The 12,827-nt window shown below is 49.8% G+C and overlaps 1 protein-coding gene across 5 annotated transcripts in view; it reads left to right on the forward strand.

Annotated features, from left to right (window-relative positions):
- Positions 1-11,843, forward strand: part of ATG13 (autophagy related 13) — a 31,990-nt gene extending 20,147 nt beyond the window's left edge. For 3 of the 5 annotated variants that reach the window (XM_079788689.1, XM_079788690.1, XM_079788691.1), the window contains 6 exons: positions 2,102-2,238; positions 4,219-4,333; positions 6,750-6,827; positions 7,010-7,126; positions 7,637-7,765; positions 9,579-11,843. In XM_079788689.1, the coding sequence (XP_079644815.1) occupies positions 2,102-2,238; positions 4,219-4,333; positions 6,750-6,827; positions 7,010-7,126; positions 7,637-7,765; positions 9,579-9,656 (654 nt within the window). In that variant the 3' untranslated portion in view covers positions 9,657-11,843. Of the gene's footprint in view, positions 1-746; positions 846-1,587; positions 1,699-2,101; positions 2,239-4,218; positions 4,334-6,749; positions 6,828-7,009; positions 7,127-7,636; positions 7,766-9,578 lie in introns of all 5 variants that reach the window. The other 2 variants (XM_079788693.1, XM_079788692.1) reach the window with 2 other exon arrangements.
- Positions 11,844-12,827: the final 984 nt, after the last annotated feature.

Here is a 12,827-nt window from a genome sequence, read left to right on the forward strand (position 1 = left end):
TAAAAGAGTTGTGATCCTGAACCTGCTATTGTGACTTAAGGTTCTACTTTCAATTCTAAGCATTAATTAGCTAGTTGGTGAGACTTATTAAAGATGGAACAGCAAGACCCAAAAATAAGAATAAGAATACACACGCACACACACACTCAGCCCTATACCTACACCTGTATACTAACTCATCTTACCTGGAATGATGTAGGAAAAGTGCCGCTGGGTACCTGGGTATATTAAAGTTCCCGTCAACAAAGGTCAACTTTTTTTCCCCCCTAAGGTCAACTTTTTAAACCTGTCTCTGAAGATTCTGAGTCCCCAGAAAAGTCATTCTGACATTTTTAACCCGTTTCCTCATTCACCCTGAGTACACCTTTTGGCTGCTCTTGGGCCCTTCCTATTGGCGGCCGTTCTCTAATATCCTCCCATCCTCTTGACTAAAGACAGACTAATGCTTGGTTCAGGGTTCTCTGTTTTGCCAAGTCATTCCAGCTGACTCAGCTGTGTTTTCCACCTGCTCATCAGGGAGACACGCATGCCATGGATCGCCCTGGGATAAACATCTCCTCAGACGCTTCCAGCCGTCCCTTTGGGAAGGCAGTCATGCAGCGTTCTCCCCGCTTCACACCTGACCTCCATTGTGCATTTTAGCCTCTGTTGCTACTGCCCCTTGGGAGTTTTTTCACTTCTTTTCTCAAGTCCCTTTTCTTTTTTCTTCTCTTGTTTCTCCTGTCTCTGTTTGTATCTGTGCACAGTGTGTGTTTACTGTTACAAAGGCACATTTTCAGACCCCTACTCCTGTGGTGACGGATACCCTGAGGGTCCCCATGGCAGGACTGGCCTTTTCCCATCAAGTGAGTCCACTGGGAAGAAGGGGATAAATTAGATGGCATCTTTTTATTTAAAAACTGTAAATAAAGTACAGGATATCGCTATTTAAATGTCCCCAAGTGTTCTGTGGGTTATTTTGAGGCTTGGTAATTGATTTTTAACAGGACATAGCCATAGCAAGAGCAGCCCAAAATAGGGTTTTTCAGTTGCCCCCTCCCAATGATGTGAAAAATACATGGAGTTATTTATATCTTCTTTCCAAATAAACAATCCAAGAGTGGTATTCTTTCTTTTTCAACAAAAATAGGAGCCCTCCCATGCCCAGAGGTGAGGGAGGGTGTGATTAGAGAGACGCCTTCTGTTCCAAAGGGACCTCAAGGACGAAGGAGAAAATAGAATGACCTGAGAAAAACTGATGACTTTGGCTCCAAGTTCTGCCCCAGCTTGTGCTCCACAGACCTGCTGGGCTGGACACAGAACAGTTAGCTGAGAAAAGGGTGTGGCAAGGGAGTCACTGAGGCCTTTGTAAGGCCACAGAGCTTGGAAGCTCAGTCCACTGCAAACAAGTCTGTTTTTTTTTTCTTCATCTAAAAAGAAATGTCCTGGTCTGTCCTTAACCCTTACATCAGGCCCCTCGTACCCTGAGGATGTAGGCTGGGATCCATTCCTTCCCTTTCTTCCGATCTTGATCATTAGTCATGCTCCAGGATTGCCTGTTTTTTCCTCCTCTTTTCCTCTGCCCTTCTTTGTTTTTCTCTTGCTTAGCTCTCAAGCTCTCGCCTTTCCTATCAGCCTGCTGCCCTGGGCGTTGGATCAGCTGACCTGGCTTATCCAGTAGTGTTTGCAGCTGGCTTAAACACCACACATCCTCATCAGGTATCTTTAAAGATGGGGCAGACCCTGGGAGTTCCCTTGCTGCCTCCCCGCCCTGAGGCAGTTGAGGGGCCTCTTGAGATACCAGTTTCACTCTTCTAAGTGATTGGAAGCAAAGCTCTTCTGTGACTTTGGAGAACTAATGTGACTCCGAGAGGCAGGGGCCTCTTAAACTCCATAAAAGAAAGAAGAGCTTCTCCCTCTTTCCTTTTCCTTCTGGAGTCATTGCCGTGCATGCCTCCCATTAACTGAGTCCCAGGGAGGATAAAGAGCCAAGGTTTCCTGCTCAGTAGATGGCAGCATTGGTGACGGAGAAACTCAGACACAGATACTATCATGCTAGGCCATGAGTGTCTTCTGCCTGAGGCTGCCACAATTCACTGTATTTTTCCATTTTCCCCTAAAGCTCATGGTTCCAGGGAAGGAAGGTGGGGTACCTCTTGCTCCCAACCAGCCTGCCCACGGTGCCCAGGCTGATCAGGAGAGACTGGCAACCTACACCCCTTCTGACGGGGCCCACTGTGCTGCCACACCTTCTAGCAGGTGAGTTCCTGTCTTGCCTCTGCTGATGCTCAGGCCAGGGAGGGGCAGGTCTTCTCGGAAACGCGCTTACTGGTTATTGGTAGAAAGTGGCTTTCAGCATTGGTTCAGGGTTGGCTTCTGGGCCCCAAGTATGCATTCCTTTAAATTCCCGATAAGAATCTTATATTGCAGCTGGTATGGAAGGAAGTTGGCCAGGCTTCACTACTAACAGTAAACAGCAGGGGCGTGGCTCTTACCACCTTCATCCAGTGAGGGGGGTTTTCAGATGTTTTTCTTTTACCCAAGATTTATTTTCGTGGATTCGGTCTCCATTGTTTCCTGAGGACCAGACAGGGCGTTTACCGTGAATCTGAGCCAGGGTGCATCTGTGATGGTGGTCAGGATTGCTTTTCTTTTTCTGCTATGTGAGTGCTTCATGGAGATCGTTTAGAAAACTATTTTTTCTCATTAAATATTTTTAAAAACCTTTTGTCTTTTTTCAGTTGCAGCAGTTGATACATTGTGTGAAATTTAAATGATACATTGATTAGGTAGGAAATGAAAGTTTTCATAATCCCACCTTACAAAGATAACCAGTGTTACCTCCTTTGAAAAGAGGAGAGGATTTCAGGAGAATTAAGTAATTTGCCTAAGAGCAGTTAGCTTGCGAAGTGGCTGGCACAAGCCTCGCTAGGCTCCTCGGACTTAAGTCCTGCTCACTCTTTCCATGACACGCGGAGCTCTCCCGTGGGAAGATGAGGCTGTCTTGATCTGACCTGCCCTCCCTTGACTGGAAGTCCCCAGAGGTAATGACGTTGATTGCCCTGCCACATCCTAAATGAACTTCTGGATAATAGAAATTCCTGGGTTTTGTTTTTTTTTTTTCATTCCCACGGTGGAGTGGTGGGAAGGGAATTGTTTGGGAAGGCCAAATTTTTGCACCATTCATCAGGGAAAATAATTACTTTCATTCCTGACTTCCCAAACTTCCATCCTCTTATCCCTCCCCTTGTTAGATAATCAAAGGAAGATCCTATTAGCCCTTTTACACTCTAGTTTTTGAGCCTCGACTCCTGGGATTAAAGACAGGACCCTGTACAGGAGGTTCTAAATGCAGAGCACAGGCCTTTCCTAAGTCCTCCTGTTGGCTGGAGCCAGAGGCCACTTGGAGTTTACAGCCCTCGCCCCACCTTGAGCCCCTGCTTTTGGCCAAAAGAGCTTTCCGAGCCTCTGCTGCTCGCAGGGCCGCGGCTGCTGGTCTGGCAGCCACAATATGGGCCCTTGTTTCTCTGCTTGGAGCGCCCTCTCATCCAGGACCCAGCATCAGACTGGAGGGCCGCAGAGGGGTCAGTGGGAACAGCAATACTGAATGTATCCTTGACCGGAGGGATGTTTGGGGGTGAGGAAAGGGCAGGATAAGGAGCACAGAGGACCCCAGCCCCGGCGATTTGTCGTGGGTTAAAAAGCTCTGGCTCTATCAAGCCCACTACCCAGTTAAATTTGGGACTCTTGACTTGGAATAATGTTCCTTGTGATGTAAGGTTTAAACTTCAACATTGTACTATACCATCTTATTGCATTTTTAGATAACTAAGCAAAACAAAAATAAGGAGATGGAAAGCAGCTAAAATCTTGAGTCTGTCTCTGTAATTAATATTTAAATTACAATTTTGGGGAGCTGCTTGCCTATATGTATGATTGCTATATGCATGGTGACTGAAGCTTACTGGTATTTCATAGAAGCTTTACACAATTGTAACACTGAATTTTGTTCACATATGCATAGTTTTAGTTGTTCCAGGAAATGTTTGCCTCTGCTCTCAACTTAGAGGGCCGGGTGACAGTGGCAGCGGCCAGACTACATCGTGCCGTTTCCCACCGAGTGGGCGGGTGGGGCAATTCCCACCCGAGGCTGCAGCCCACAGAGGGTGGCTTCATGGGGAACCAAGGAGGCTCTGCGGTGGGTTGGGGATGAGTACCAACATTACATTTCTTTTCCAGCGAGGACACTGAAACCGTATCGAACAGCAGTGAGGGACGGGCCTCTCCCCATGATGTCTTGGAGACCATCTTTGCCCGAAAAGTGGGGGCTTTTGTCAACAAACCTATCAACCAGGTGATTTTTCTGCCATTGCTACCTGTGAGCCACGTCTGAGTGCGGCCTTTCAGGCGGGTCTCTTAACTTGGGATTTGTGCAGCCACTGACATTGTGTTTGAATTGTATATGTGTGTGTGAGAATTTTTGTGAAGGGTGTTAGTAACCTGTGATACCCTCCAGAAGTTAAGGACTGTTTGTTGGAGGTGGTAGGAACAGCACCAGTTGTCTGACTGGTGATGTCAGACCAAACCTGGTTCAGCAACCTCGGTACTTGGGTACTTGGGTACTTAGGAAAGAATTCAGAGCCAAGACCCAAACTATCAGAGAACATTTATTGGGTAAATCACAGAGGTAGAAAAATAAGGAGTTCTTAGTAGAAATGGGCTTAGGAAACAAATTATGGAGACAAAGGAAGGGCCTGGGAGCTTGGGAGTGAGGCAGCGAATGGTGACGTGCATGGGGGGCTGAGGAGAGAGGGGAAGGCACCAGCGGCTGTGCACCGAGTTCCTTCAGTCCTAGGAGTTGTAAGGGTGGAGATTTTAGGGGAGGTCCCAGGGGAAGATCTCAATAAAATATTCAGTAGCTTTCCAGGTGTGTCCATTCAGGGTTGTGGTCTCCACTGATTGATTATCCTAACCAAGGTGGGGGGGCTCGTTTTTTTTGAAAAATATATTTTATTGACTTTAGAGAGGAAGGGGGAGGGAGAGAAACATCAATGATGAGAGAGAATCATTGATTGGCTGCCTCTTGCATGCTCCCTGCTGGGGATCAAGCCCACTACCTAGGCATGTGCCCTTACCAGGAATCTCGAACCGTGACGTCCTGGTTCATAGGTCGGTGCTCTACCACTGAGCCACACTGGGCAAGGGCGGGTGTCATTCAGTGATGCTGATCCCCAAGTCCTCTGTGGCTGGTTTTGTTGCTTATCTGAGCCTGGAGCTGAAATAAGCTGAGGCCTAGATATTATCTCTAGGGAGGAAAGGTCAGGGGGTCCAAACCTCCAGACCAGACCAGACCAGTGATGTGCTAGGGGAGGAAAAGTCACCTTGGGGGTAAGGGTCCCGCCCTACAATTGATTGTCCATTGCTAGGTACCTGGGGTTTTCCACCCTGATGACCTTCTGTACTTGGCTTATCGTCCCTCCTCTGCTCACTGTCTATCTGAAACTTCCTGCAACATATTGTTCTGTGATCTTTTAAGCCTCCCATAGTAGAGGGAGGCTAGACACCATTCAGTACAAACACAGTGCACTGAAGTATCTGGCTCTGAAACTGGACAACCATTGGTCCTAGATGCCTGTCACTACTTGAGTCAAGTAAGTGGAGACAGGGTTGAATTATACATGAACATTTATTCCAATAATGCTAACCGTATAGGGGAGCAGCAGGTCATCGATGAAAATCTGCTCTGCACCCCCCCCCCCCCCTTAAGTCAGCTGCTTATATTGGGTGGGACAAAGATTATTATGAGCAAAAGGAATAAGAGTGAGTGTGCAAGGGTATTACCAGTGTGGGGAAATAGGCAAAGCAAGCTGGGGCGGGGCTCAGTTGTTTGGGCAACAAGGTTGTTAATCTTTTCATGATAATAGGCAGTTCTTGAATGAGAATGGACTGAATTCCAGGATTGAGTCCCTGGGGCAAGGTTGACTCCCAGTCCCAGGGCATACAACTCCCAACCAGATTAGAATGTGCTTTCTTTAATCAGAACAAAACAATCACAGTTAACAGAGCATGGTTAATATTTCTTATTTTATTTCTTACTAGAGGTCTGGTGCACAAAATACATGCACTCAGGGGGGGTCCCTCAGCCTGGCCTGCGCCCTCTCGAAGTCTGGGAGTCCTTGGGGAGCAGGCCTAAGCTGTCAGTCAGGCATCCTTAGTGCTACCATGGAGGCAGGAGAGGCTTCCGCCACCACTGCTGGCCGCTGCACTTTCCTGCCGTGAGCCCGGCTTCTGGCTGAGTGGCTCTCCCGCGTGAGAGCGCACTGACTACCAGGGGGCAGCTCCTGCATTGAGCGTCTGCCCCCTGGTGGTCAGTGCACGTCATAGCGATGAGTAGTCTGCATCTCGGTCAATTTGCATATTAGCCTTTTATTATATAGGATAACTAAAACTAGTCCCCAATATTCTATCTCCTTAACACCTCAGCCTAAACTCAGTAGGAGGTTCCTCTTTGTCTCTGCCATTGAACAGTTGTCACTGAGTTACTGTGGGTTAAGCTGACGTCCTGAGGTATTGGGAAGCCCTAACCCCTGCTTATGCTGTGGGCCTGTGATGGGAGGTGGTGGAAATTGGGGGATTTCCAACACGAACCTGAGGGGCAATGCGGTCAACCTGGTGCAAACTTGCAGGCCTCCAGGCTTCTGGCAGCTTCTAGGGAAACATGGAAGCTGGGTGAGGGGCAGGCACTAATACTTTCTCCTGTGTCTTTTCAGGTGACATTGACGAGTTTGGACATACCCTTTGCCATGTTTGCTCCCAAGAATTTAGAACTGGAGGATGCTGATCCCATGGTGAGTCTAAAGTTTCCAATGAGATGGTATGGGAGTCATTGTCCTTCCTGGGCACACCACTGTTCCCAGACCATCAGCCCTGCCCGAGTCAGCATTGCTGTCTTACAGAACCCTCCATTGTTAACAGTAACTTGCCCCCAGTGCACAGAACCAGCCCCTTCCTCTGCTTTATCCTGAACCAGGTGAATCCTCCAGATTCCCCAGAGACTGCGTCTCCTCTCCAGGGCAGCCTGCACTCTGATGGCTCCAGCGGTGGCAGCAGTGGCAATACCCATGATGACTTTGTCATGATCGACTTCGTAAGTTGCCTTCACCTTCCTTGACCTTTGCTGCTGCAGGGGAAATAAACCTAGAGGCATCCATTGCACTTTAAGGGGACCTCCTTCACAGGGAGCAGATGGGCCCCCACTGGGGCAGTGTATGTGGGAAACCTGCCCTCATAGCCTGCTTGAGGACGTTTGGAGGCCAAAGAACAAGAAGGCATTTTGTGCCATGTCTTTGATTGACATCATGCAATTCAGCTCTAAATGGAGATTTCCCAGTAGGTTCTATTCATGCCTGAATGGATAGCCCTGTGCTAAGGAAAGGAATTTAATGAAAGGTGACATAACCCTAACCAGGGAATGGGAAAGGTAGCAGGATTAGAATTCAGCTGTCCAGAAGAGAAAAGTTGTGGGACTTCTCCCCCTAAGATAAGCCTGGAGCAACCTTTTCTTTGATAATTTACTGGAAGGAAAGAGGGTTGTTCATCTCTGATTTTCCTCTGTGGTCCGTGGTAAGCTAAACTGAGTCTGGTCTTATTTTTTAAGAAACCGGCATTTTCTAAAGATGACATTCTTCCGATGGACTTGGGGACCTTCTATCGTGAATTTCAGAACCCCCCTCAGCTGAGCAGCCTCTCCATAGATATCGGGGCACAGTCCATGGCTGAGGACTTGGTATGGAAACCCCTTCCCCGACCCCATTTCATCCTCTGACCTTCCTTCCCCCTTGATGTCATTTCTGCTCCACAGACCTTAAAGTTTCTTCCTGTTATTACCCCCTCTCCCACACCTCCCATCTTCCCTGTAATAGGAAAGAGACACTGTTAAACCATTATCTTCTTTTTTATTCTTCATTATCTTCTTTTGATTGCACTTGAGATTTGCATTATGCCCGGCAGTCATTATCTTGAATTTGCTTGCACTCACTTCCTCCTTTTGCAGGGGCTCAGCATTTCTTACACACTCCTGTTCCATGCTTGGTGTCTTCTTGCTGATGCCACTGAGCCAAGCTGCTCCAACAGCTCTCGCCTTCAGCTGTTCAGCTTCCCAGGCAGATGCCAGGTGAACAGGGCAGAAGAATCCTAAGGTCCTGAGCATCGGTGCTCTTGCTCTCTCCTTAGAGAGCCATTCCTCAGCTAGTAGTGCTTCTGTTTAGCCAGATGTCATTGCCACATCTGACTTAGGGATTCTGTTTCCTGCCTTGCAATGCCGGGGAGTGCCCTGGACAGCCACAAGCTTTGGGTGTCCGGTGCCACGAGATGTCAGGGTCCCTCTGTCTGAAGTGGGATATCTCCTCCAACATTGAAATTACAGGGATGACTCTAGAATAGGAATCTAGGAATTGCTGCCCTTGTTTTGCTGTAAACAAAAACGTATGCTCCGTAGTAATAACAATGCAGTAATAATGTAATTATTATTAGCATTTATCAAGGCTTTCTAGGTGCCAAGCATTTTTGTAAGTGCCTTATACCATTCTTCAACAACCTAAGAGGTAGGTTGTCTTATCTCATTTTACAGATGAGAAAACTGACACTGTGACCAAATGACTTGCCCACAGTCAGCTTGAGCTTGCAAAACAAAGCTTTGATCCCTGAGTCTGGCTTCTGATTTTAGGTAGTGGAACCCGAGCACGCTCCCGCCGTCCGCCCCCCTCCCCTCCCCACACACACTTGAAATGTGGGAGGAACTGCCCAGGAAGCCTCTCAAAGTGGTGTTGCAGCCAGTCCTTCCAAAGCTGCCTGGGCTGCCTGGTGTGTCTGGGCCACTTTATAAATTCCGAGGTAGGAGATTGTCCCACCTCTTCCAAGTACCTGGTGCCTGTCCGGAAATCTGTGATCATTTAAATTCTTCACATGCAAATTCTTCAATGGAGATAGACCACAAGATTAGGGTCAGATTTTTTTTAAATAGTTGATACTTTCGGGCAGTTAAATTTAACTCCTCTTGGCTCTGTTTTCTTTTTTATTCTCTTCCAACCCTCTCTAACCCACCCCTCCTCTGCTGGTGTCAAGATGCAGGTGCCTAGGCCTCACCGCAGACCTGCTGAGTCGGAGTCCGTTAGGAGTGTGGTGGGACTGCCTTGTTCACGTGTCCCAGGGCATTTTGATGTCCTGCACAGCGTGTGAAGAACCTTTAGTAAATCTTTCTTAATTTTGAGCACTGTAAACCTGCTATTCAATTCTAGTATCAGTCTAATCCGTGCCAAAGATATTTCATGTTTACTTTCTGTCATCCTATGGGTGGTGTGGTCCTTTTCTGTATCATTAAGTGTGGGGTCACTTCGATTCCCTAGTTGTGTCAACCCCCCTCCCGAGCCCCACAGAACCCTGAAGCCCTTTGTCCGCTGCCTGCTCGGTCGCCCTGAATCCTGCTCTCCTGGTCCAGCACTGCTAAACTGTGCCCCCTTCCTCAGCCCAGGGTGATGGGGCTGGCTGGCTCTTCAAGGCCCTCCCTGAATGAGCAGCTCTTCTCTCCCCTTCTGGCACAGGACTCGCTACCAGAGAAGCTGGCTGTGCACGAGAAGAACGTCCGAGAATTTGATGCCTTTGTGGAAACTCTGCAGTAAAAGTTGGTGTCCTCAAGTACCAGCAACTTCCCCTTTTTGTGGTCCCAGGAGACAGAGAGCCTCCCATTCATCAGCTGTTCCCATTCCTCGTCCTGCTCCAAGCCAGGTGGAGGGGAGGCTGGTTTCCCCCATGGGGACCCAGAAGTCCCTGCTCTTGCCCCTCCTGGAGATTTCATGGCAGTATTCAGGCCCTGTTAGAGCATTTAAGAGGACTCAACCTCTGGCCTTGGAGATGGGGAGACTCTGTAACAAAAGGGCCCTCTGCAGGGCCTGCTGATTCTGCTCACAAAGGTGGCCCCCCGTTCTTCCTGCTACTGGCCCCTCGCCTGTCGCCGTTACCACCAACCATTTGACATTCCAGCTGGTGGCCCAGAGATTGGTGTGGAGGCAGAGAGAGGAAGGAGGCAGTGCTGGGAGGAAGGAAGGGCTCCTCAGGCTCTTTGTTGTCTCCTTTGGTTCTGATATCTTCCTCTCTCCCTCCCTCTGCCCCTGTACTTTTGGCAATATGACAGGCCTTCTGCCCAAGATGAGAACTCGAAAGTCAGCCATTCCCACCCTGGAAGGCTGTGCCGCCCCCAGCAGAGGGTCTGAGCGGCCCTGGCGGCTGCCTGTGCTCAGCTCCTCAGCTACATGGAAACCAAATCCTGTGTCTCTAGGGTTGGAGTCACAGCAGTTCTCTTCCCTTCCCTCCCCCGTTGCTGCTCCTTGGTTATAGAATATGGTATATGGTAAATATTTATTACTTTCAGAGAAGTCATATTTTATAGAGAAATTATGTTTGAGGTTAGATGTTTTCTCTTGGGGAAGGTGAAGGGCCTCTTCCTGGGGCAGGGCCCGTTCCTGTGGAGGTTCCCCAGATTCCAGGTTGCTGCTCTGGGGGTCTTCCTTCCCACATGTAGAAGGTGGGAGCTAAGAACAGGGCTGGTGAGGGCAACACACTTCCCAGACTTGCTGCGTTTGCACTGACAACAGGTTTTACCTGGACACCTACATGTTCCCGGTGAGAGCCTGGGATCTCTCACGGCGCCTTCGGTGACTGGCTTGTTCTGGCAGCCGAGGAAGCCGTGTATGTGGTGAGCCCCTGGAGTTGTGCTGCACACCGTGCCCAGGGGCAGTATGTGGTGGGCCTGGGGAAGTCCAGACAGGCCGCTCCGGGGCACTTGCTTCTGTCTCTCAGGGCTGCGTTCTGGGCCCTTTTCCTCCTTTCACCTGGGCCTGGCCACCACCCTCCTTTAATCTCACGGTCTGCGCCCTGCCCTGAGGTTTACTGGTTCCTTGTTGAGAAACTAAAGCTGGCACATGGTTGACTTACCCCTTCAGGTATTGTTACTTGGGCAAGTCAAGTGCCTGGCCTCACCCTCCTAGGCTGTCCCTCTCCCAGCCTAACTGGTAGTCTTGGCCGTGGAAACCTAGGCCTGCCCCTTTCCTCCTGACCCACCAGGGGTATTCAGTGGCAGCAGCTGGAGCACATGGCCCTCAGTTGCTTGTAGTAAATGCATGTGATACTGTTCCCACCGACAAAGCTGATCTCTGAGGGCTCGAGAGGGCTCTGATGCTGTCTCCATTAGGCTGAGCCCTGCCCCTGTGCATGTGTTCTCTGCCACAAAGAAATGTTCCCAGCAGTGGTGTCCAACTTGGCCCTCCTATCTTTGGGCCAGAGCACACCCAGGGCCTGCTAAACCAATCCACAGCCCAGTGGATTATCCTTACGGCCCAGTGCTGAGAAGGGTGGAGGCCCAGTGCAAGTTATCTCTTGCCTTCCTCCCCACCACCCCGCCCCGCCCCAATGTCTCAGCCACTGCCCTTTTGAGGCCAAGTGTGGAAAGTCCTGAGTGCACAGACTGAGTCAGAGCCTTTGGCCTTGATGTCCTAATTGTTGGCCTGTGCAGGCAGCAACCTTTCTTCAGGACCCCATCAGTGAGAGGCCAAGGAGGCTGAGCCCTGACTTTGCGCTGAGCCAGGGAGAAGCAAAGCAATGGTCAAGGCTGGCCCTTGCCCCTCAGCCCTGTACAATGAAAGGTATGAGCCTAGACTGACTTCTGCAGCACAGGGGGCGGGGCTGGGACTAGTCATCTGTCTCCAGGGGGCAGAGTCCCTCCCCTCCTCTAGCCTACCTTGTTTGGAAATACTGAGTTATACTTTAAAATGTATTCAAGAGATTTCCAATAAATTTTTTTCTGTACTTTACAGCTTCCTGTCGTGCAAGTTGTCTAAAATCCTAGCCCCACTGCTTCCCACTTATGTGCAGGCCACGGTCAATCACAGGCTCCACGGGAGGGGAAGAATGGTGCCATGTAACGCTGAGAGGCTTCTCAGTCACAGCTGCTCTGACTCTGGGCATGTGGCCACCTATCAGCTGTACAAGCTTGGGCTGGTCAGGAAAGCTCTTAGAGCCTCCTGTTCCTGGGTTGTGCTGTTCCCATTTCGGGGCCTGTATGTGAATATTCAGTGAGATGATGTGTATGAAGTAGATGTGCGTATTAAGCACACCCACAGTAGAATCTCCATAAAATGTAGGCCAGTCTCATCAGCTCTATTCCCCCTGCAATACGTCATTCACCATGCAGCCTGGCCTGGAGGCAATGGCTGGCTTCTGGCTCTAAGGAAAAGTCAGTCTTTCAGGTTTCTAGCAGAAGCCAGCAGGGGGTGTGGGGCTCCCCAAGCTGCCGGGGATCTGTTTGCTGATCAGCGTGCGGGGTTGTGGCTGAGCAAACCAGACCGAAGGGAAGGGGTTGGATGAGGAGCAGGGAGTCAAGGGCCCATGCCAGTTTGTGGAGCTGCCCAGGGCACTGGGGTGGACTCTTGGGGGATTATTCCTGCCTGGCCCCCTGGAGACTAATGCAGCAGGCATCTCAGCCCTGGCCAAGCGGCCTTCCTGCCTCCCAGAAGGGAGCTGGAGTGGAGCCAGTGTCCCAGAGGCAGAGGTAGTTCTAGTGGCAAGACACCAACTGCCTGACAGGCCTTGGCAACTGCTGTCTGGGTTGCCTCCGAAGCCTTTCAGGCTGAAGGCAGGCCCCAGGCCAGAAAAGGGCTAGTTAGAAAATTCTAATTGCAGCCCAAACCAGGTGGGGCCTACCCACTGTAATAGGCTGGGGGAGCCCTTGCTTGTTTGTAAACTGCACACAACACTAACCATGGTGCCTGACCATGCAGCCAATCAGGATAGAGTTG

Source organism: Cnephaeus nilssonii (genome assembly GCF_951640355.1).
Source record: "Cnephaeus nilssonii genome assembly, chromosome: 13".
Classification (NCBI taxonomy): Eukaryota; Metazoa; Chordata; class Mammalia; order Chiroptera; family Vespertilionidae; genus Cnephaeus; species Cnephaeus nilssonii.